The sequence below is a fragment of the Paralichthys olivaceus genome, chromosome 1 (genome assembly GCF_024713975.1).
Source record: "Paralichthys olivaceus isolate ysfri-2021 chromosome 1, ASM2471397v2, whole genome shotgun sequence".
NCBI lineage: Eukaryota > Metazoa > Chordata > Actinopteri > Pleuronectiformes > Paralichthyidae > Paralichthys > Paralichthys olivaceus.
The window spans coordinates 26,507,295-26,530,549 of NC_091093.1; the positions used below are offsets into that span (position 1 = coordinate 26,507,295).

The window sequence follows — 23,255 nt, forward strand, 5'->3', positions numbered from 1 at the left end:
TCTCAGATGTTCCAATCACAAGTGGACAGTTTTAAATATGATAGGAAGCATCTCCACGTCTTGTTTGTCCAATTCTGAAATGTGTCTTTGGTTTGTTCACATCACAAGTAAATAGAGAAGGATTCCCCAGAAGTTCAATTGAAGCCTTTTGTTGTTTTTAGAGAACATTTTCTGGACTGTCGCAGTTGCCCCATAGGATTACATTGTAAATGAGAGCCTCAATGAATGAGTAAAAATAAAGGTTAATAAAAAAATTTTTTAATTAGATGATCTATTGGATCCATTCCAAAAGTTTTTAAGTACCGTTCATTTACACACCCACATTTATAAACAAGGGTGAATATAATAGAATCCCCTTTTAATAAAGAACAAACTCACAAAGTTTTCACACATTTTTATTAACTTCAAACCAAATCAATCGATCAATGATCAATCACCAGTCAATCCCGAACCTCAACCCAAGGTCTTTTGTTTTTGTGGGACCGTTGTGTATTTTTTAGGAAAACCCTTCATCCCAAACGAGTCCTGGTGGCTGTGTTGGTTTTTTTTATTCCATTGTGGCCGTTTGGAAACACCATAAAACAGCCTTTTCTATAATTATCACGTTACCACCACTGACCACAGGTCAGTCACATCTGAAAATGTACCTTCAATATTAAAATGTTGCAGCGTGTTTAAAGCTCTTGTGGTGGTGAGAGGGGAGCTCACTCTGGATAACCCCATTCTGTTGAGACTGAAAATATCTCTGCCTCCAAACAACCCCAGGGTTTTTTTTTCTTGACGTTGCTGCAGATTCAGCAGAGAGCGAATAAAGAGCCACCCAAGAAGTCCACGAGGCTGACGACTCATCCGAGGCCTGTTTCTGCACCTCTGATGCAAGATCGATAAAACTCAGATAAAATCATGGTCAAGTAATAACGATCTCTGACAGAACCACGTTCAGAGAATAACAGCGACTGAATTTGCACATACATGCATTTGATTGGTCTAAACAGTGTGTCGCTGGATTACACTGCTGATCCAGGATCAACTTCTTTTCTTCTCTGGATCCCCCCCCCCCCCCCTTCTTTGCCAATGCTAAGGTCTCATTGAAATGAATGAGAAGGTGGAGTTTTTTAACTGAGAGCTATTGTTGGTCTAAATGTGGCCTCGTGTGTGAGAGGGGTAATGACAGACCACTGAGGAGAAGAGAGGGACAGTATTTCTCTTGAGTTTCCACTTGAGCCTCCATCGAGTGTTAGAAACGTCAAAACATCCACTTACTGCTTTGATTCTTTCCAGAAACTTTTTCTGCTCTATTCTCACATGGGCTCATTTGGACATTATACAATGGGGGGGCTGGAGGGAACAGTTATGGAAAATGTCCGGAGCAACTGACATTTGAGTTCTCATATACAGACCCTCCTGAAAACGTCGGGACAAAGCAGCTCTGTAGTTATTAGCTTGCTGAGCACAACTTTAATGAAAAATGTGCGAGCTCATGTCTTTGAGCGAGAGTTTGCTTTGAGAAACAACTAGGTTGTTCTTGAACGTGTTATGAAAGATGGCGTTGCTGTTCACAACAAATAGAATTTTAATTAGAGCAAAATTATAAAGCTCATATTTGTGTACAAAATAAAGACGTATGCAATCAATTGTCACAAGGATTATACGTTTATGTGCTGTGAACATTTCTTTAGTCGAATGCAAATGTCAGAGAATAAATCACAGAGCGAATGAGTCCATGCTGATAATATTCCGGCATCGACAACTCCCGAAGAATGTTGGGACTACCCCTGTGGAAACTGGCCGATGCTTCGAGAACATAATTTGCCTGGTTCCCGTGAGATCAGGCGATCTGTCCTCAGCTTCTCCTCTGACGTCACTCTGCAGCTGACGGGACCAGCCCCTTCTTGGCACCCTGGTGGTACTGGCTCTCCAGCTTCCCTGTGAGAGAAAGGGGGTGAAAGGGAAGGGTGGGGAGGGGAGAGAAGAGGAAGGGATGAATCAAAACACCATCAAAGGGACAGAGTGACCTTTATGAGAGCTCAAGGCCTGCTGATTAGAGGCGGCCTTGGGTAGACTGGGGAGGGATGGGAGGAGACAGGCATACACAGAGAGAGAGAGCGAGCGAGTGAAGCCCCTTTAAAGCAGATCCAGTTATAGTGCCATTACAATGACCCCTCATTATGCCAGGTTTGCTTGTTTACACTGAACCAAACAAGCCAGTGTAAAGCCAGTGTGTGATTTTAGACGGCGTAGTGATGTTCCAGAATTAGAGGCGTGATGTGTCGGCTCTCCCCTTCACACAGACATTGACGTGTGAATAACCTCCACCGCACTCTGTTTGAACCTTTTATGAAGAAAAGAGAGCGAGTGAGTAAAGGCACAACTTTCCCACCTTGAACATGTTTCAAAGAGGCTGAAGAGACGATAAGGCTACAGCCACGTTTCAGTTGGGATGTCTCCATGTGCTTTTTTCGAAATATTTCATTAATAGAAAGTTGATGGAAAAAATTCCCCCCGTACTCTATTGCATCAAAGTTTCCATGCTTGTATGAAGTGGTTTGAGTCTTTACGAAAGAAAAAAAAGAGTTAATGTGCTTGCAGGGAGAAATTTACTGAATGAGACGTAACAAAATTGAATTTGTATGAAATCAGCTGTTTCTTCTTAGACTCATTTGAATTTGTTGGCAGCAAAACAAAGGTATCAAAGAAAATCTGGAGAATGACGGAAACAACAGGTTACAAGATGAATGCAGACAGACAGCCTCAGATTTTATGGGGACACAACACTGTTCTAAAAATGTTTGCTCCAACTGATTTAATTTTCTATTTTTAGATTTACGCCTTCATTTTTTGTTGCTATGCTGCTTCGCATAAGCGCTAACTGGTCACTATCAGCCAGATTACACTCTGAAGCCCAATTCATGCTTCTGCGCACGTAGCTGCTGTTGAGAGTCTTGCGGTTACTGGTCCTTATATTTACAACTTCTCTGGCGTCTCTGTTTACTCCAGAGAAATGGCGAGTGTCACTAAATGGATCGTGTTGCCGTTGGAGCTGATGGATGTTGAAGGGCAGTTTCTTTTTCTTAAAGAACTGCAACTAAGAGAAGAAAGACTTCGTCCGTTTTCCTCCTTCCACTCAATTCAAAAATGGCGGCGAGTCTGCCGGAAATGCGATGTTAGCAAGCGGACCAATCAGAGCTCTTGCGCCTCGTCAGGTAGTTGCATTTTTGGGGAGGAGCACGTCAGCGTACGGTGTAGGACTCGAGGAAGGGTACACGTTAAAACTGCTGCATCACGACACTTCTACAGTCAGAACTGAAAGTCATTGTAGTAAATAGCACCCCTAGTGGCAGAAGTGTAAGATGGTGGGAGATGCTACAGCGGGATCGTATGATGGTTTGAAATGAGCCTAAATCTTTGTTTTGGTGTAAAAACTCACTCCGACACACAAACACGAGTTGAACCAGGTGGAAACAGAAAAGTAAAAGTGCTCTGTAGTAACTAATAAACTTCACACTACACAATCAGTTGTGAGTGTTCTCCGTGGATTTGTCCGAGGAATGTTAGAGTCTGAGCATGTTTCTTATTCTGCCAAGAATGTAACAACTCTGACATTAATCCTTTTGGATTTTGCAGCTGAGCCAGCGAACCAGCACCTGCACAAACTTGTTGATTAGGAAACCACCATTTTCCTGTCATAAAAGAGAAACTTCTATTGTTCTGAGGAATTCCATGGTTAGAATTTGTATCTGACTATTTCATGTGAACCTCAGATGATGTTTACAAAGATGAAAACAGCAGCGATTCTCTGGAGAGGGTTTTATCAAGTTGCTATTTATATCAGTGCTTGTAGATATGGTGAGTAAACAAACTCCTGCAGCCACTGAACTGATGCCGACCTCCTAATCTACTGTAGCTGTGACAATACAACTTTCCCTGTATCAATCACATTTCAATTTGTTTTTCTGTGCAGAACAACCTGCTGGGTTTTGATAACCCGTGTTGACCACCATCCTTCACAGCAAGGTAAAAAATAACCTCTCTGCCCAACACCAGCCGCCCGCTTGTCAATCCGTGGCATTAGCTGGATGTTTTCCCTGCGGCTGAGGCCGAGGAAAATATGATACAAGTGTGACAGGCAGGGGTGGTGGTTGTCACTTGTGCTTTCTCTTCATGTTGTCGCGTTATAGCTGAACTCTGTGGGTAGTAGCAGCGTAAACAAGTTGTTTAGGAGAAGTGTTGTTTGCTCACCATTTCCAAGCTCTGTCTGAAAGGCTGTCAGTGTCTGTCTGCTCTGCCAGGAGCAAGAGCTGCTGCTTAGGTGTGGAAACACCTCTGGATTTGTTTTGGTTGACTGCTGCCAAAAAGTTTACCAGAGATTAATGATAACTCCACCATAACAGAAATGCATCATGGTTTTAAGAAAGCTTTTCAGTATCAACTGTCTAAGAGCAGATTCAGGCTAGTGTGTATTCTAGGAGAAAATAAATATGAGACGTTAAGAGCCCAATTACTGCAGTTAGCATTTAGCAGCTGTCAAAGTAGGAACATTTGTTTTTAAATAATACATAATGAACAATTTTGTAGCAGCAAAGTGATAGATCTGTTTTCTGAGAACAGAACGAGAGATATTTTAAACTACATTAAAAAAGATTCAGTTATTCAGGACAATGATGTGTTGTATTTGTTGTATCTGTGATGAATTGTATCCAGAATTCTCCTCCAGGGACAAATGAAGTTGTTTTGAATTGAAAATGCCTGATTGGGCAAGAATCAACTGAATGTTTACAAAGATGTGATTTAGGTTTTCTTTTTATCCAGAGTGATTTCTAATGAGCTTCAATGTTAAACTGTAAATATCAAGCCTCACTTACATTTCTTTGTCATGAGGATTTGATAACAACATACTGATATTTCAGTATTGGTAATTCTTTACTCTGCTTCATTCTGGCTCTATTCATCAGTAGATATCTAGAAGATGATACACTTGTTATGATGATATTCAATCAACTGGTGAAAATTCAATTTCCCTTTATGACACTTAAGTTACATACATTACCTCAAGTGCTGTACTTAAGAAGAAATCATTAATTAGTTAATTGATTCATTTGGGAACCTGCAGCAGTGAAACCAGATGTAAACACAACGATGAAGATGTTAGCAAACACTTGTCTATTTACACTTCCAACAGACATGGAGCAACATTAGCATTTATTAAAGTCATCACCACCTGGCAAATGCAACTTCAATATTCACTCTGTTTTTTCTCTCTTCAGCTGCTCTATGTTTCACCTGCTATTCGCTAACTGCCTGTCTGCCATTAAATGCAGGGCAGGTATAACTTATGGTTGGTTTTTAGAGCCTCTTTACTGAAAACAGCCGCAATGCTGCGACCGAAATGACACCATTAGTGTGGTGAGAGTGAATGAAAACAGCTGGGGCAGGAAAACCAAAACAAAAAGATGAAAAAGGTTTGAAAGCTCTGTGAAGCTGAGAGGAGCCACAGAGCTGGGCGATGATTCTCTGTGGGTTCATAACCAACAACAACCTCTTTCTCCTGCAAGTGGTTTTATGATACCTTTAATAGAATAATCTGGATCACAGTGGTTGCAAATGCAAATTTCCTCACGTTAAAAACTTGAGGTGCAGAAAATATGAAAACGAGAAACCTGCTTAATTATTGTAGTTTTTCCACAGTTTGTTTCTTTTGCCACCTAAAAATTCGCTGAACCGTATTAATTAACAAACACGACATTTAAAGCCATGTGGGGATCAGATTTACTAATGTTTACTTTTTAAAATAAGTGTTCTTTATTTATTTTGAGTCGCTTTCAATCCATTTCCTCTGCGCTTACGTGTGAACACACCCCAACAAAGACTTAACTTGAATAATTAGCTGTCACGTCAGCTCTGTCACCATAGCGATTTCAGAGTATTTACGCTGCTTAAAGGTCTGAATGATGGAAACCACTTATTTTATTTCTATTCCAGGGAAACGATTTGAGAAGAACACTTTAGGCAATTCTGTGAACTCATTAAAATACATCCCTAAGTGAAACATGGAAAAATAACAAGGTTTCGTGCAACTGGCTACGGACAACCAAGGACAACAGCAACAACAAACACAGAGTACAGTAAGTACCCTTGTCGTCAGTCAGGGGGGAGTATTCTCTGGCTGTATGAGCGATTCAGACTCATTATATTCTCCAGGAAAGTCAATCCAATGCTGTTACATATTCCATGTGTGAAGGCGACTTTTGTTAATGGCTCTGGAGCTGCTGAGCTGTCGCATTTCAGAGTAGGTGCTGCGGAGCCCAGAGAGCTGGAGGGAATGCAAGCCGGAGAGAGGGAGGGTGAGTGAAGGAGTGGGTGGAAAAAACAGAGAGACAGCAAAAATGAGACAAGGGATGAGGAGAGGGAGGGTAGGGGGAGGGAGAAAGGGATACAGATAGGAGGACAGCAGGAGAGGTAGAGAGAGGGAGAGATAGAAAGGCTGGACCATCGATTGGCTGAGATAATTTCCCATTGATTGCTGGACTGTTTGGAGATTGCTGGAGAAAGGTTTATTGCCCACACGCTGCAGCTGGGGAGGAGGCCATAAAATAAGCACAGGCTGTCTGCAGAGGGCTAGCTCTCCATCACCAGGACCGTAAAACACACACACACACACAGAGACGCTCATACGTACACGACACTCGGACACTCTCTTTACATAATCACAAATATTACTGCATGCATACCATTCCCATTACACACGAGAGGAGAATACAGCTCATCGATGATGGAGAGAGAACTCGCATAATCCCTTGAAATCTAGGGGCAGTAGTGCAAAGAGTATTTATTAGACTGAAATAGAGGTCCGCTGACATCCTCGCTGACATCAATAACATGTTGGTCCATCAGCTCCCTCGCAATAATAATCACAAGAATAATAAGCCGGTTGCCGGTTCTGTCTCTGTGAGAGTAACTGCCTACGCACCGAAGAATAAAAAGGCAGAATTTTGTATGCTATCTTTTCATTACACACCGGTCCCACTGCACCTGGATAATAAAGCTAGAACCGCTACGTATGTACACCCCGACCACATGTTGATGCACCTTCTGATAGCACGCTTCGACACGAGGAAATGACCCCAAGCAGTGATGACACAGAAAAGTGAAGTTAAAAGTGGAGCATCACCAGCTCTGATTGAATGTAACAGCATATGTGTGACATTCATCCCCATTGGGCTCCCACGATAACCAATTCAGAGTCTATCACAATATATCGCCTGGAGCGGAAAAGCTTTAACGGTATTAAACTAGATGGGAGGATTTAATGGTGGCGACAAGAAATATGCTCTGACTTCCCAATAATGTCCATATCCATCTATCTGTCTATCCATCTATCTTTCTGTCTTTCTATCTATCCATCCATCTTCAAAACAACAGTCACAAATGTGTAGGTTCAACTTTAACAAGGCCAGGACAGACACGGTCAGGATGTTACGCTGTGGAGAAAACTGGATCACTGAACAACCCACGAACATCGCCACCCGTTGAGTCACACCAAAAAAAAAAAAAAACCCTATATTTCCATGTTTTTACCAGGACCTAGTATCAGCTCTTTGCCATTTACCATTTAAGAGTAAAAGAAAAAATAAAGTGTATTTAGTTATTAAACCTAAACGATCTCTGTCCGGATGAACATTTCAACTCGTGTTAAATGCATCTCACATGATAATTCACACAGTGGTCATGTGCGTGCCAGTGCAGATTGTTGACTCTGCAGCTGGTTGCTTAGTTACAGATAATTCTTTGAACGGAAAACAGCAATGTTGAAGTGAGACAGGGGATTTCTTTTCTTGGAACAATGAGGAAATGGAATCGTTGATGACAGAAAGTGTTTGTCAGGTTTTGCTTTTGACGTCGGTAGCTTTGACTGATAAGAACCAATCGGGGCGTGAAAGCGAGTGACTGCAACACTGTCTCCAAAACGTCTCTGTTTGTGGCCATCTGCCATAAAACGGAACCAGCAGCTTTTCCAAACATCTCAGTGCTGTGCACTCGAAAACGCAGGAGAAATGTGGAGGGCAGGCAAAATCAGTGATGTGTTTTAAAACCAAAGGTTGGTAGTGTGGATGTAGCCAAAGATGAGTGCAGCCATAAACAAGACTGAAAATAAAAAGAGATGCAGAGCAAACTCTGCCAGGTAAAGCTAGCATGTCATCAGTCTTTATATGGCACATTTAAGAGCTGTCTCTCTGTCTATGCATACAGTGGTTGGGAAGGGGGAGGGGGTATAATTCCTTGGTAGCCAGGGAGAACAGCAAGAGAGGAGGGGAAATACTGCCTGGATTCCCATGTTGCCGTTAGTCACACCTAATTTACATTCCCTTCCTGTGCTGCCGAGCTGGTGAATTTACAAGTGGATAGAGAGGCTGCTGTTTGAGACTTGCGTTGGCATGCTGTTTGCAAGGGGTTAGAGAGAAGCATCATCCCTGCTTCCCACTGCAGAGAAAGCAGTCCCTCTCCATCTCTCAGTCTGTCCAAACCTTCATGCCTGGAGCTGTTTTCACAGACACTGAGGGGCTGTAATGGCTAAATGATTTCTCCAACCAACAGCATGCTGTTGAGCCTGTTTAGTCACACACATGACAGTTAGTCACAACTTGCTAGAGAACCAGTGTCTGACACGTCAGGGCAGAGGAGTTGTTGCTGGTTGGTAGGCAGACGTACAGCAGTGAGGATATGGTGGCAGCATTTGCGAACACTATCATTTACCCACGAACTGTCAAACATTTTAAATATGATTAATGGAGACATTACGAGTCATATTCAGGTTCATAATTCTAATTTGGGTTATTACTTAACAATGTTTACGTGTTTAAAACATCACTTCCCTCAGACGGTCCTTTGCTGCAGCTACTCTTTTCAGCCTCTGTCGGAAACACCAGATTGGTGGCCTGTCTCTTTAAGGCACCAGCCAGCCGACCCACTCTGATTTAATTGGTCAACAGTTTACAGCGTGTGTAGGAAATGTCCGCCTCCGCTCTCGCTCTTTCCAGCTATGACAAAGTATTTCAGTGTTTCCTTTACCGCTGACTTTGGGCTTTTTAAATTTACAGACCTTTTACAAACCTATGTAAACACATTAAAGGGAAGCAAAACTAAGAAAAGCATAACATGTCTCCTCCACTCTTTAGTTTAGATCTAAGTTTTATATTTTGAAACATGCATCTGTCACCATTAGTAAGACGTATTTCTTTTTATAGCCCAACTGCACAGAGGCTACTGCTGCACTACAACCAACAGTAACAAAAAAAGCAATGTGAGGAATTTGGATGAAAAAATAGAATCAGAACAGCATTTGGTGCTTTGCCCATTTTCACTCCGACACACAGCTGGCTCACTGCTGCAGGAATTCAAACTGTCAGCCTCCCAAAGTTACAAACCTGAGTGATGAAGACCACCTCCAGCTGACAAACTGAAAAGCACTTTTTCCACCACTTTCAGACTGTCCGTACGGCGCTTTGTGATTGACAGCTCACATTTAAAGGGTTAGCAATTCCAACAGTCGGGCAAAGACACAAAATCTGAGTAGGTTGATCCTTAACAGCTTCGGAGTTCGAGGGCTTCCAGGTACAAACTGCAGATGCTCGTTGGTACTTTACATAAGAAGAAGTGTATCACAGATGCAGGAGACATTTCAGTGAACTCTGGAAAATGATGATCAGACAACACTGTACCAACGCTGACTCATAATCCCTGCTTGATTCACAAACAGGGATTATCTCTGAATAAACTAGAGTTCTACTCTCAGCAAATCACTGTCAAAGTGAAATGCTAATTGAAACAGAGAGAAGTAGAACCTGGACAGACTGTTAAGAATGTTTCCACACCCACAGTTTTAGTTTCTACAGCGCGGAGATGAACAATACACAGATTGTGACTATTTCAAGGAGAAGAACTGCTCAGCTTCAACTGAGAGTTAGTCAATGGTGTTACACAGTATACGTATTGATTACATGCTGGAGGCAATGCCTTGTAAAAAGGCATCAGCCTACATCAAAATGTGGTTCAGTTCCAGTTCAGTGGTTTAGTTTCATAAACTTTTGAGGACGTATATTTTCTTAGACTATACTGTTGACATAGCAATCACAGTTAAAACTTCCTGACTTAAACATTGTGTTGAACTGAAACACAAATTCAATGCTGAATGTAATGGACTTTAAAATACTCTCCCCTCAGACCTGATGTCATGGCTCCCATCTGTGGCTACTTGGCTCCAGCAGATGTCTTTCCAAACCAAACTCCACATTCACATCACAAATACACATGATAAACAACTTCCCCAAAATCGCTTTTCTGAAGAGCCGAACAACCATGAAAGCTTAGATGACGTGCGAACAGTTTCAAGTCCGTCAGCCAAAGAATGTTGGACGTGGCAGAACTTTTGGAGTAACTGAATGTCAACAGTCAATCAGATGTCCTGGCAAAAAGTTAAATCTCTTCAGTTCACTGGAAACACATAATAAAAGTTTCAGAAACTGCTTGGAGCTCAGTTTGAGTTTAAGAAATTAATATTAATTTTGTTTTTTGTCATACGTTCATGGTCTCTTAATAATATTTCACTGGCATTTCTGCCTGAAGTGTCTCCTGAGAAACTAAACCAATGCAGTAAAAATACATTATCTAAATGTTCAACGCAGCACACAGACAAAAGGAAGCTTCAATAATAAAGTTGCTCACAGACTGAATGTGGGATGTTGGCAAGACTTGCGTACTTCTGAAAAAAGAAATGGTGCATTCACACTCCTGGAAACGAGGAGCGGAACTCACAGGCAATAAAATGGAACCTGGTTCAATTCAGTCCACTGCATCCACTCTACTACGTTTTAAAACACATCGCTGTGGCCGATAAACGGAGACGGGTGTAAATGTCGCTGACCCGGTTTTAAAACTCAGTTTTGCTGTTAGTCAAACTAGTTGGAAAGAAAACACTGGGTTGGCTTTTCCTCCCACAGTAACTTGGAAACCTGTTATGGCTGAGCAGGAGAGTTTATCAGGTACTGGGAGTTGCCTGTATGAATGTGCCGTAACAGACGGATCCGGTTTTCCCTGAGGCCACAAAGTGATTCTTGAGAACAGGGTCACAGCTGCACAGCTTATCAGTCACTTCTCTTGTGCTGCTGTTCAACGGTTCCTTACAGCGAGGACGTAACAACTGCTAAACCTACACCTTTAGATACCTTCCTTCAGTTACAACTTCATTTTCCTTCAACAGATATTACGCAAACAATGCCTTGAATTTATTTGGAATTGTTTTGAACATTTTCAGAACAATATGGTTAAAATCTGTCATCGCTTCATGTGTCTTTTTTTTGCTGTAAATGTTATTGGAGCTGCATGTGGTGTGAAATAAAACACGTGTTTTTACTATTTGTCCCTTTTAAGTAGACGTATTGTCAAGGCCGGGCTCTAATTTTCATTCTCATGCCGATGGGAAACAGAGAAGTCATCTGGAGACAACATGAGCACGACAGATGAAAATAAAACGAATTCCGTGCGCTCTGTCAACTCTTGTTTAAAGTATAAATATATTATGAGATCATAGGCATGTGTGTATTATGGATGTACTTAGCATTCCCCCGCAGATCTGTGTCTAAGCATTAATGTTTTCCTTTGTCCTGACTTAGATCCCGGAGAATAAAAAGACACTGTGATGTTGCTTAAACAAATTGAATTTCTAATTCACTTTGCAGATCTGACTATTTTCCCCAATCCACTGTTGTGGTTTTATGCTCAACGAGACAAAGACACACTTAAGATTTTATCTAAACCAGCCCAGATTTTATCTCAACTCATCCTTGTCAATCAGTGTGACTAAAAACAGCAAACAGCATTTCACTGTTATTGCAAATACTAGACTGTGAGCATAGTTCAGCTTTTAAACTGAAAGAGTAGTGTTATTAAGAATACAGCGTTAGTTAAGAGAGGTAATCTTTGCAGAAGATCATGCGTAATAATTAACTTAGGTCTCAAAAAAATGAGTCACTGAAGATAACGACACTGTGTAACTCCATCATGCTTTCACCACGAAGCTTCACAGTTCATTAGCTCACACAGAATAATTCAGAAGTCATACTGACGTCTATGAAGGGCCCGATTTAATTAACTTGAAGATAATAAGAAAGATTCAAGTTAATGAAGGTGATTTTCAGTTGAGTTCAGGTGAAGCTACAGACTCAAGAATCTGTGTTTATATTTCTGTCTCCAGACCTTTTCAGACATGCACTCTGGAAAATGTAAAAGAAAAATTAGGTGTTTGCCTTTCACAGCAGAAGATTGTCCGGGGTCAGACACACTCACAACAACAGCAAAATGTCTGGAACATTGAGCTGAGAGTCGAAGCCTGGGCAGAGTATCTGAGGCGGCACATTAAAAGTCTGCTGGGGAGATGTTCGTCTTGTTGTTATCAGCACAACGACACCGGCGTCAATTCTTGTTGCCAAAAGATTTTGAATCTCGTTGTCTTTTTAAGTTGACATCTTTGTATCTGCTTCACATTTGGCTCCTCTTTCTCATCTTGAGATTTTTTTATTCTTTTCTTTTTCCGGTTTTTCCTCTGTCAGGTGTTAGAAATGTCATCAACACGTCAGCTATCAGGGAATTTTCCGGACATTTCCCTGTTCACATGAGCTCATTCATTTTTACGACATACAGTGTATTACTCGGGGCTGGCAGGAAAACTTCCACAGCGAATGACTCGGACATGTGATTTCTCACATACAGCCCCTCTGGAAAATTTCAGTAAAATTGCTGGAGTTCAGTGCATGTCTGAAAGCAGCCTTTCATTGATCGACTGTGATTTGTAACTTCAAATGATAAACCAGGCGTCTGATCAGAATCAACTTAAACCTCTGGAGGAAAGTTACTCATTCGACAACGTATTGAGATCTAAAGCCCAGAAAAACACGTGAAATATTCAATTATGACGTTTGTTGGTCGCTACATACTTTGTGAAAACAGCTGCCGATCTTTGTCTTCCAGATCCTAAAATCAAACTATTGTCAGTTTCAGATGAAAACGCTGGGGAATGAGAACATCTCGTATCCTAATCAGACTCCTCACCACCCTCGAGGGATCAGTCACAAGAGAGAAAATGAGGGCAGTGATCCAGAAGATGTTTTATTCTCTTCACATTAGCTTCTGTCACATGTTCCTGTTAAAACAACGTGATATCACCAAAACCCTCACACAGGTGCAGTTGCTACTGTGAAAGCTAAAAGGACTAAAAGTGAATGTTGTTTTAACAGCTGTCGAATCTCCGCGGATCATAAAATGGGTTTTCGTATTTTAGATTCATGAAAAGAATATCGATAACGTTTGTTTACGAAGTGAAAAGGACTTATTCTGATATTTGAAAGGTAACGCTTCAATTATTTTACTTTCAATAAAAGTGCACAATGTTTGGAGTGGAAAATATTTATAGAGCAGTTGATTGGCAGAAAAATTATATATTTTGATCACTGATTACTCATTTAATTTTTGAAGTGAATTAGAGTCCAGATTTCCGACTTGTAATATTAGCAGTTTCCTTTTATTAAATTAAGAAAAAACAACCAGCAGGCTGATAAATATTCTAAAATATGTAGTAGCTGAATCTCTACTTAGAGTTAAAACATGTTATTCTTCATATTATTACTCAGGACAACAGTTAAAACAAATACAATGCTACTACAAATATCATAAATTAAGTCTTCAGTGAAATGATTGTGACACATAATCCTGCAGAGATGACAATTAAACGTCCTTGAAGCCTGACTGTGGATGAACTGGGTGTGATGTGTATAGAGTTAGCGTTTTATTCCTGCTTTGACACCACGTCTCATTTCTTGCAATTCCATTTATAATTCATCCTCTAGAGACAGGAAAACCTCTTTTCAGGCTATACACACTCGGGTGCTGAGGGCTTTAAAAGCTACTTAAATCCTCAGTAGCCAACAATGTCAAAGGGACAAAATATAAAGTGTAGCCTACTTCTTTCTTTCTTTTTATTTTTTTTATTTTTACAGCCGTGATGGGACTGTGAAAAGGTGAATACAGTCATGTTATTAAAAAGGGTCCTTATAAAGCGGCCTTGGCCACATCTAATTAGAATGTAAATGTAGTGTGGGCTGGGGATGGATCACAGAGGATAGACATTGGCATTTAGATTATGCTGAGACTAGATTACTGATGACACTGTGTGTTGGCGAGATAGCCTTTTTGAGAGCGGCTTGGCAACTGACTAATTGTGTTTCACCACGAGCAATCTGGGCTGCTGCTGTTCTATTGCTGGTAATTAACAAGAGTGAAGGGACAGGTACATTGTTGCATGTGCACAATACAAACAATTCTCCCACACACACAGACACACACACACACACACACACACACACAGGACTATATGTGCTCAAATGTTCTCACTCACACAATCTTTTCACCTCCTCTACCTTGTACTAGATTCAAAGAATGAAGCGTCGCCTTTGCACTGAGACTTGAAGCCGCTCTGTAAAAATCCTCTCACCTCCCTGCAATTCCTCATTGGGGGCATATGCCACGAACAGAGCAGCTAAGACCAAACACAAAACCATCGACAGAATGGAGACAGTGCAGAGAGCAGGAGAGTGGGGGAGAGAACAGAGAGAGGGGGGTGGAGGGAGGGAGGCAGCAGAGAGAGACAGAGAGGGAGAGAGCAGAATGGAATAAATTGAAGCTGATCTGGTGCTCTGCATTCTGAGGAGGCTGGATTTCCATATCTGTGCAGCGGTGCAGAGGGAGAAATGTGTTGGTGCTGACAGCAAGCTGAATATCTTAAACCTCCGCTGACACCCCTGCAGGCACTCTCTCCTCACACACACTAATACAAGGTGGAGGGAACACACTCGCAAAGTCACACACCACTACACACACACACACACATGCACACACACTAAACTTAAGGTCAGGAGATGGGAAGCTTTGTGCATTGCTTTGTTCATGCACAGTGATGTACAGTAGTGCTTGTTTAACAGTCAGCTCAAGTGCACAGCTCATCTCTGGGGGAAGGAACCAGTGAGGCAGTCTGTTCTCTGCTGCCACTCATAACTATTCATATTGTATGTATGGATTATACATATATATAAACAGATTTGCACACATTGACCACATTCGTATCTCATTGCATGGATGTAGAGGCTTGATTCATAAATACTGTGGAACATTAGTTCTTGACTCAACAGCACATGTGGACCACAAATACAATCAAATGCAAAAGACCATGAAATCTGGCTCTATCCACTTGGCAGCAGATGAAGCTACTAGAACCAATTTGCGGCAAGGCCACCAACTTGAAATAAGTGACAAAAACAAACAAGCTTCTGAACAGAACCAATAATCCTCTGTCACTTTGAATCTGAAGCATCAGGAAAGACCTGGAATCTAATCTGAAAATCTGAGAAAACAAACAAACATGCAAATGTTCAATCAAGCTCCAATTTTGTGGCTCAGCAAAGACATTTTCTGCTAAATGACTGTTCAAAAGAAAAGAAATATCCTGATATATTTCCTTGCTGAGAGCTAAACTACTAACATCGATGCACTCTCATGTCCAAGTGTTATAAATATATGGTCAAAGCCAGCGGCAGGTTGTCTTAGTTTAGATTTAACAAGTTCTCATTATTCTGAATATAAAATGAAAAATATCTAGAAAAGTTCATACGGGCAGTTACTTGGTATTTTGTGATTTTCTCCCCATTTCTTGACACGAGAGAGGTATTGATCTCTCGAGTGTGTTTCCGAAAATGTCAAAATATTCCCTTAAAAACAGCCGGAATTTGGGCTCTGCACTGGAAACAATATTTTATAATCAAGTCATCAGTGGAAACTTGGCAGGGAGAGTACAATAACAGTGGAGCCCAGTGAATCCATCAAAGTATGGCATTATTTATGGAGCTATATGATTTCCTCTCTGACTGATTATGATTTATCAGACCGACTGCCGAAAAAACAAAAAGGCAACAAACCGTAAAGAACAAAATAAAGGAGCCGAGTCTAACTGATTAAAAAAAGATATTGAAATATATGTCGTTATTTTTAGATTGGTAGGTTGCTGGTCTGTTTTTCTGTGTTTTAAAGTTTCTGTTCTACAATTGAAAATTAACTAGTGGCTGACTAATTCATTTTGTTTATTCACACCATTTCGAAAACTCTGTATTTTAAGGACAAAACATGGAAACTAAGAGATCTGAACACGAACGACTCTGGATCTAAAAAATGTTATTAGCCAGTAGCTCATTAACTAATTTATGTATTTTCACCAAATTATATATATTCCCCATTTTTAAATCAGCCCATTATCTTTTTATACATTGTGTTCCATGATCGGCACATATCAGACATCATGTACCTCTATTGTTATAGCTGTGATAGGCCAATATAAGCAGAGTTGGCTCAATTGATATGTCAGCTTTGATAAGTTTCTCATTATTAATTGTGCAGCACCGACAGAGAAACAGCACATATGCTAAATACAGATATGTTAATGCCCTGAGCAAACTGTTATACTGTAATATAGCAGGGTGCTTTATTATATTACATCTACACTGAGCAAGCATGAGGTTCTTGCAGTTTGCTTCCCATCTTTACAATGTTTAAGATACTCGGTGGGTGAGCAGATCAAAACCTCTCCCTCTCAAATCTGAGACGAGGCATGAATTCTCAGTTTTGATCATCAAATCCAAGCCTATGCTCATGCTCTTTATCATAAAAGCCCATAGGGGGATTTAATTTGGCAAGTTGTGTTCATGAGCTGCCATCAACCAGAATCGGGGGAAGACATTTTATTTGCCTGACATTGTCTAACAGCCACCATCATTTCTGATTAATCTGACGCTGCTCGAGGATTTATCTATCTGTGCGCTCCGTGTGGTGCAGCTCAATAGGGAGAGAAGAGAACAAACACTGCCAGGGTTTCTGCTTTCACTCCCACTGCATATAATTCTTACTACTTTGGATAAATGCCAACACCAAATGGTGTGTGTGTGTGTTTTTGTGTGGATGAGTAGCAGTTCTGACATAAAACAATAACAGCTGGGGTTTTAAGAGAGACCAACCTTTTTTTGTCATGTCTTCCTTTTTCTTACTCTCAGGTTATTGCTAAGAGGCTTGAGCACCCATGGCTAACATTATGACCAGCAAATATCAGAGGAGTCCCATGGGTCTGCTTAAGTAGCTCATTTAGCTCAAGGTTAAGTTAGCTCAAGGTTATGTTTGGGTCTCCACAGGCTGGCTGTCTGCAGAGTGTGAGGAGGAAAACTGCTGATGGGCCTGTCAAATGTCAGAACGTATGCTGTCTACTGACGGGTGAGAAACGGAGGGGGATGAATGTGAATTGGTGGGAAATAGTGTATGTTTGACAAAGTGTAAGTGTATGTAGTTGTTCCTGTGCATGCATGTGTGTGTGAGTATGTCTGCGAGGGGCTGAGCTGCAGCAAAGGAAGCAGTAACACTGTGCACAAGCTCCTTGGCACGCCAGAGGCACGCTGACATTGATCCAGCAGACCTCTCCCCATCAGTCTCCCTGACAGAGGTAACTGGATTGTTCATAAAAATGGAAATTGAGCCATGTTATTCTCATGCACACAGGCAGACACTCAGCACACAGATGAATTCATCCAAAAACAAATGGACCTGCACATGGGTCTGCACCAAACTAGCACAATTCATTAATACTAAGCCCACAACATCTCCCAACAATACAGGGAAATCTATAGTGCTATAGGAACATAAATGCACACATACTAACATTTCCTCCACCAGTGGGTTCCTCTGTTATCCAGGCGACGGAACACATCAAACAGAGGCAGAGCAAATAAACAGAGGCAGCTGGGGGAAGGGGACGCAGGGTGAAGGAAGTAAAGCCCTTTCCTGATTAACAGTGTGCCGTCACGTGTGTGGCGATAACACTTGAAGAGGCTAACATTTCAACAGAGCACGGCCGTGGAGGTGGGTGGGGTTGATAATCATGGCAAATATGCCACAAAATGTAATTAGTTCTCCTATATGCATCGTTTGTTAGCTTAGCAGCGTTCTGTGTCACACGCTAATTACCCACAACCACTGTGGTCATGTGACAATTGCTCACACCGCACAGACACTGAGTGCGCTGAGGCCCATTCATCATTATTTCAAAAGCTGTGGCAGGCACGGGTTACACATTCATGTTTATTTAATCAGAAAGTTATCGCACACGATGAGGAGGTTTTTTTGGAGGAATCATCACAACTTGGTTAATGCTTCTGTTTTACTGCTTCATCAGTGAGGACAAAGTTGGAAATCATCATCTCTAAAAATAGCTTGATACTTAATCAATTTAGCTCACCCACTGTTTGTCTCCTTCAGCATGAAGCAGGCTGAGCTGAAAGGCAGCAGATGCTATTGATTTCTCTCTTTCTTTTTTAAGAGTGGGGGTAGGGAGGCACCGAGGAGGCACGGCTAATGATGGACATTTTCAGAATGGCTCCATGCTTTTACAGGGAGCCGTGTTAATGATGACTTCAGTCTGATGAGTTACAGTATGTAGTTATGCTGGACATGGTGTAACCTTCAGAACAGAGGAGGCACAGACACCCGGGGCTTCAGGCAGCGTAAGCAGCGACGAGTGGGATACACAAGCTGGTTTATAATTGGTACCGGATATTCCCATCTTGTCTGTGTCTAAGCCGAGCGTGACACGGGCACTGATATTTACTTCACAGCACTAATCAGATGCACTGTTGCCTCTGTTTGCTTTAATGTGTAAATATTGATGTAGTTTGTGAAAAGAGGAGGGAATACAAGGCCAAATCCAGAAAGGGCTGCATGTTATTTTTTTTATACCATTTTTAAATCCAACAGCATTTTTTTATTCAGGTGAATAATAAATTTAATACACGACAGGAAACAAATGCATCTTTAGAAAGATATGAACTGTATGTTTATTTATACATACATAGGTGGGGCTGACAAGAGAAGAGACAAAGGGGCCATAAGTGGGGTTTTAGCCTACAGGTCTGCATGTAAAGTGGGTCAACTATGCTCCTGGAGAGCTTGACAAGCTGTGAGAGGAATAAGGCAGAGCACTTGATAATTAGCAAGAAGAGGAAGGCCTGTTGGAGGGAGAGGGGGTGCAGGAAGAGGTGGAGTACAGATGAGAGAATGTGGGAGAGTTTAACTCGAACAGCAGGTTTCAACCAGAGGTGTTTTATACGAGGCAGTTTTCAGTTTGGTTCTTTCCCTCTATGCTAACATGCAGTATGCACCCCCCCTGTATTGTTTTACCTCCTATTTCTGTACTCGCTTGTTAGTATTTTATTTTACAGATGTACTAGACTGTAGCTCAGTACCTTTCGTGCATGGTGTTGTTTCATATTTGTTTTTGAAATAGTCTATCAAATGAGGGTGCAACATTTCACTAAAGCAAAGTGATGCAAAGTGTTACTCGCTGATTTTGACCTTTTGAGCAGCAGCAGGGCTGTCTGATGTGAGTGCAGTCAGAGTACAAGAGAGGGAAATGGCTCGAGAGGCAATCTTTTTCATGTTTGCTGAGGCAATTCTTTTATTCTCTAAACCGAGGTCTGCGCCTGCATCTCGATTGGCTGGCTTTCAAACTCAGTTTTGGCTTCGAGTCAAAAGAAATACTGATGGCAGACGACTTACTTTTGGTTTAAAAACAGAAATCCAAGACTTAAATTAAGATGAATGATTATAATAGATAGAGTAAAATACAGTTTTTAGGCTACATCCACGGTTTTAAAACACATCACTGTTACAACGTTTACACCTGCCGTTCACACTACTACCGACTTTTCGAGCGCCTAAAAATACTGCTGGTCCCGTTTTACTTTTAAAACCAGGAAAAACTGAGATGTTGAGATGCCATGACAAAGTCGCATGCATTCACTTCCTGATTAGTTCTTATCAGTAACGACTTGACATGTGGTGAAGCCAAGATGCAGTTAACACCCTGTCCGTAACACTTTCACTTTGTCGTCAGACTTCATGAAATCCCTTTTTCTTTTTTGTAGCATTTTCTATAACTACAAGCAACAAATACAGAGCAGATCATTTGCTTCCTGTTTACACACTCATGACCAGTGTGCATGAAATGTCATGTTATATGTTTCAGCTGTGTAAGTATGGAAGGAGGTTATCACAGAAACTTGGAGTAGTATGGATGTAAGCCACAAATACAATATATTCTGCTAATAATGTGTCAGTGGTCAGTGGCAGAAAGAAAAATGGTACAAAAAGGTCTAGTTTACAAATTTACATGAGTTGATGTCTTTTCATTCTGTTGGGAAACTCGTACTGTGGAGCAATATCCGTTCCCAGCCATCAGTAATCAGGCTATTTCCACAGCAGAGGGAGAAAGATGCAATCCTAATACCACTGTAAGCAGGGGGCTCAGCTGGAGTTGATGTGTGTGCCTTTTGTGTGGGTGTGTGCACGTGTGTGTGTGTGTGTGTGTGTGTGTGTCCTTTCCTGAAAGCTCAGGTGCTCTCATGCGAAGTGTGAAGAGGGTTATGTGAGGCAGAGAGAGAAAGAGTGAGATAAAGACTTAAGAGCTCACCCGGAGAAAGCTGTAGCTGCAGAGCGAGCTGAGGCACAGGGAAGAAGTCACTGATGCTTCAATCCAGGCAATATACATGAGCTTATAAGAGACCACACTGCCTCAGCTCCTTCGGAGAGTCAATTCAAATGTCACATACTTCATCTTCTCTGTCCTGACAGGCTTATTTTCCTCCACTAAGGCCGTATAGAGTTTATTGGTTTGCTACTTTTACTACATCACAGATTCCAACCCACCATCCACACGTTTTAGATTGTAAGTGTGTCACAATAGAGCTGCAACATTCAACTGACTCATTGATTATTAAACCAAAAGAAAATTAACCAGCAGCTGTTTTTGTGGGTTGATTTTTTGGCTGATGGACAAAACATCTTGAATATAGCAAATGGGCCTTTTCACTGTTTTCTCCTGGAATTTTGGAACATATACTTTATTGTGTGTTTATTTGTATCTATATTCTATGTAAAGCACTTTGAGCTGCATTTCTTTTATGAAAGGTGCTATACAAATAACGTTTATTATATATTTTTTTATTATTACCGTAATCTCTTGTTGGATTATATCGTTTATTATCGCTGCGGTTCAGGACTGTACTGTTGTGAATGATTGTGGTTTTGGTTGAATGTAATCAAACACATTGTGTCTGAAGTCATTGTGAACTGTTTCTGTTTTACACCAAAACCAATAATCACGTGTTGTGAGTGTCTCTGCATCATAAACCTTTGAGTGGCTGTTTTACTGCAGAAAGTAAATATTTTATCCGTGGAAATACTACCGCTAATTATTTGTATATAAACATAATTTCTAAGAGTCATGGTTGTTTCAATAACCGGCAGATTTATTAACAAAGAAGAATACTTAGTTTCTACCCTGGTAAAGATTAATCAGTGAATCAACAGTTCAAGTACATAATGTGTAGTATCTTTACTTTTGATTAAACCAGTGCACGTGCAAAGTCTTTCATCTTTTTGCACAAGTCATCTGTTCATTTTCTCATTTCGCTCTCGGCCTGCGGAGGCTCCAGTTCCAGCCCCATGGGGAGCAGGCAATCTCATGTGAAAAGCCTTTTCAAGTGGCGCACTAGCCAAATACACCAATTTCACAATGAAATCTGTGCTGGAAAACGAAGGCTAATATTAAGCCGCCAGTGACTAAGAGCTCGATGAAAGCAGTAAAACTGACAGACCTTATTATCCTTATCACTTCTGGGCTTGTGTTCTCCTCTGTAGCTGCTTGGTGTTTTGTAATAATGAAAAGGAGAGAATATGTTTGACAGCTGGTGAACTCAGTAAGCCTGCTCAATGAACCTGACCAGAGGGTCGGACAGATTCTCTGAGTCTGATCAGCTGTTTCAGACTGGTTATGGTTCGAATGATGCTGAGCCAAACTGCTTTGACCTTTAAACCAACTGTCTAATGTGTTTTTGGCAGCGTTTTGGAAATAACTGAGTTGTCAGGCTACTGAAAAACACAACAGGCTGAGACAGCACACAACGACAACAACAATAAAATGAATGTTTTTTAAACTAAATAAATAAGGCAACTACATCTGTATTAGGTGTTTACATATTTTGATGATAATAGAAGATAATAAATATGAAGATTTTACATTTTTCCATGAATAAACTTTCCAGATTTGTGTTTAAGGAGTTTAAAGAGACCAAAAAAACAGATCTAAAAGAATGCGCCCATGGGACCATTACAGCTGGATGTGTAAATAAGCAACTGTTTGCTGACAAGTTTGACTTATAAAGTTCAGCTTATCAGCTCAAAAGGTGAAGATGTGTACAGTTGATAAGGACCCTGTGGAAAAGACATTGAGGTTTCTCTTTACACCACAGGAGATGAAAACATCCTGGAGTTTCCACAGAGCACAATGGAGGAAAGCTGATGGAGATCAAGCTGAGCAAGTCCAAAAATGGCTTAAAGGAGAGTGTAATCACATGCCAGTTAAACACACACAGTCCTCCCACAACACAACGACTGCTGCTAAAATAAACATACACTTGTATCCTCTTCCCCCCAACTAATCCACATCTTCTAGTTCACCCAACTCAAACACCATATTGACTCCATCTACTTCTCATTTAATCTCTGGGTTACAAACAAAGGAAAAATAAACTAGGAGACAATAAAGGAAATGTGAGACAAGCTGGTCGGATCAAATGAAACTGTAGGAGAATGATGTCCGACATAAGGGAGCCACAACAGAGTGAAGGAATGTTTCTCAACTGACTGATCGATATCAGTCGCAATAAACATCTGAATATGAAAAAGAACACATTTAACATTTCCCTGAATATTCAAACAACACCAGAGGATGGAGAGTCCACGTTGGTTTAACTGCAACAGCCATTTGTGACACGATAAAGGCGACGATACAAGAGGGACTGAACATTTTCTATCTCGTTGGCAACATTTTATTGGAAAATCATGATTCAAGTAAAAGCAATGATTCTCATTGTAAAGCCCACATGAATGCGAGGCTGGCATAAAACCTACTGTAAACAGAGTGGTTTGACGTCCTGCCCACTGACAAAAATCAATAACAAATACCCCTTGTACACATCTGAGAGCTGAAACATTCAGTATATTGCTATTGTTAGATTTTTTTTCTGTCGAGCCAGAGAGCACACACACAGCCAGAACTGCAG

General features: G+C 41.0%; 1 protein-coding gene across 2 annotated transcripts in view; it reads right to left on the bottom strand.

Moving 5' to 3' along the window:
* Positions 1–379: 379 nt before the first annotated feature.
* The window catches only part of trip4 (thyroid hormone receptor interactor 4), a 61,909-nt gene continuing 39,033 nt past the window's right edge, over positions 380–23,255 (bottom strand). The window contains exon 13 of one of the 2 annotated variants that reach the window (XM_020099577.2): positions 380–1,926. In XM_020099577.2, the coding sequence (XP_019955136.1) occupies positions 1,862–1,926 (65 nt within the window). In that variant the 3' untranslated portion in view covers positions 380–1,861. Of the gene's footprint in view, positions 2,063–23,255 lie in introns of both variants that reach the window. The other variant, XM_069526241.1, reaches the window with a different exon arrangement.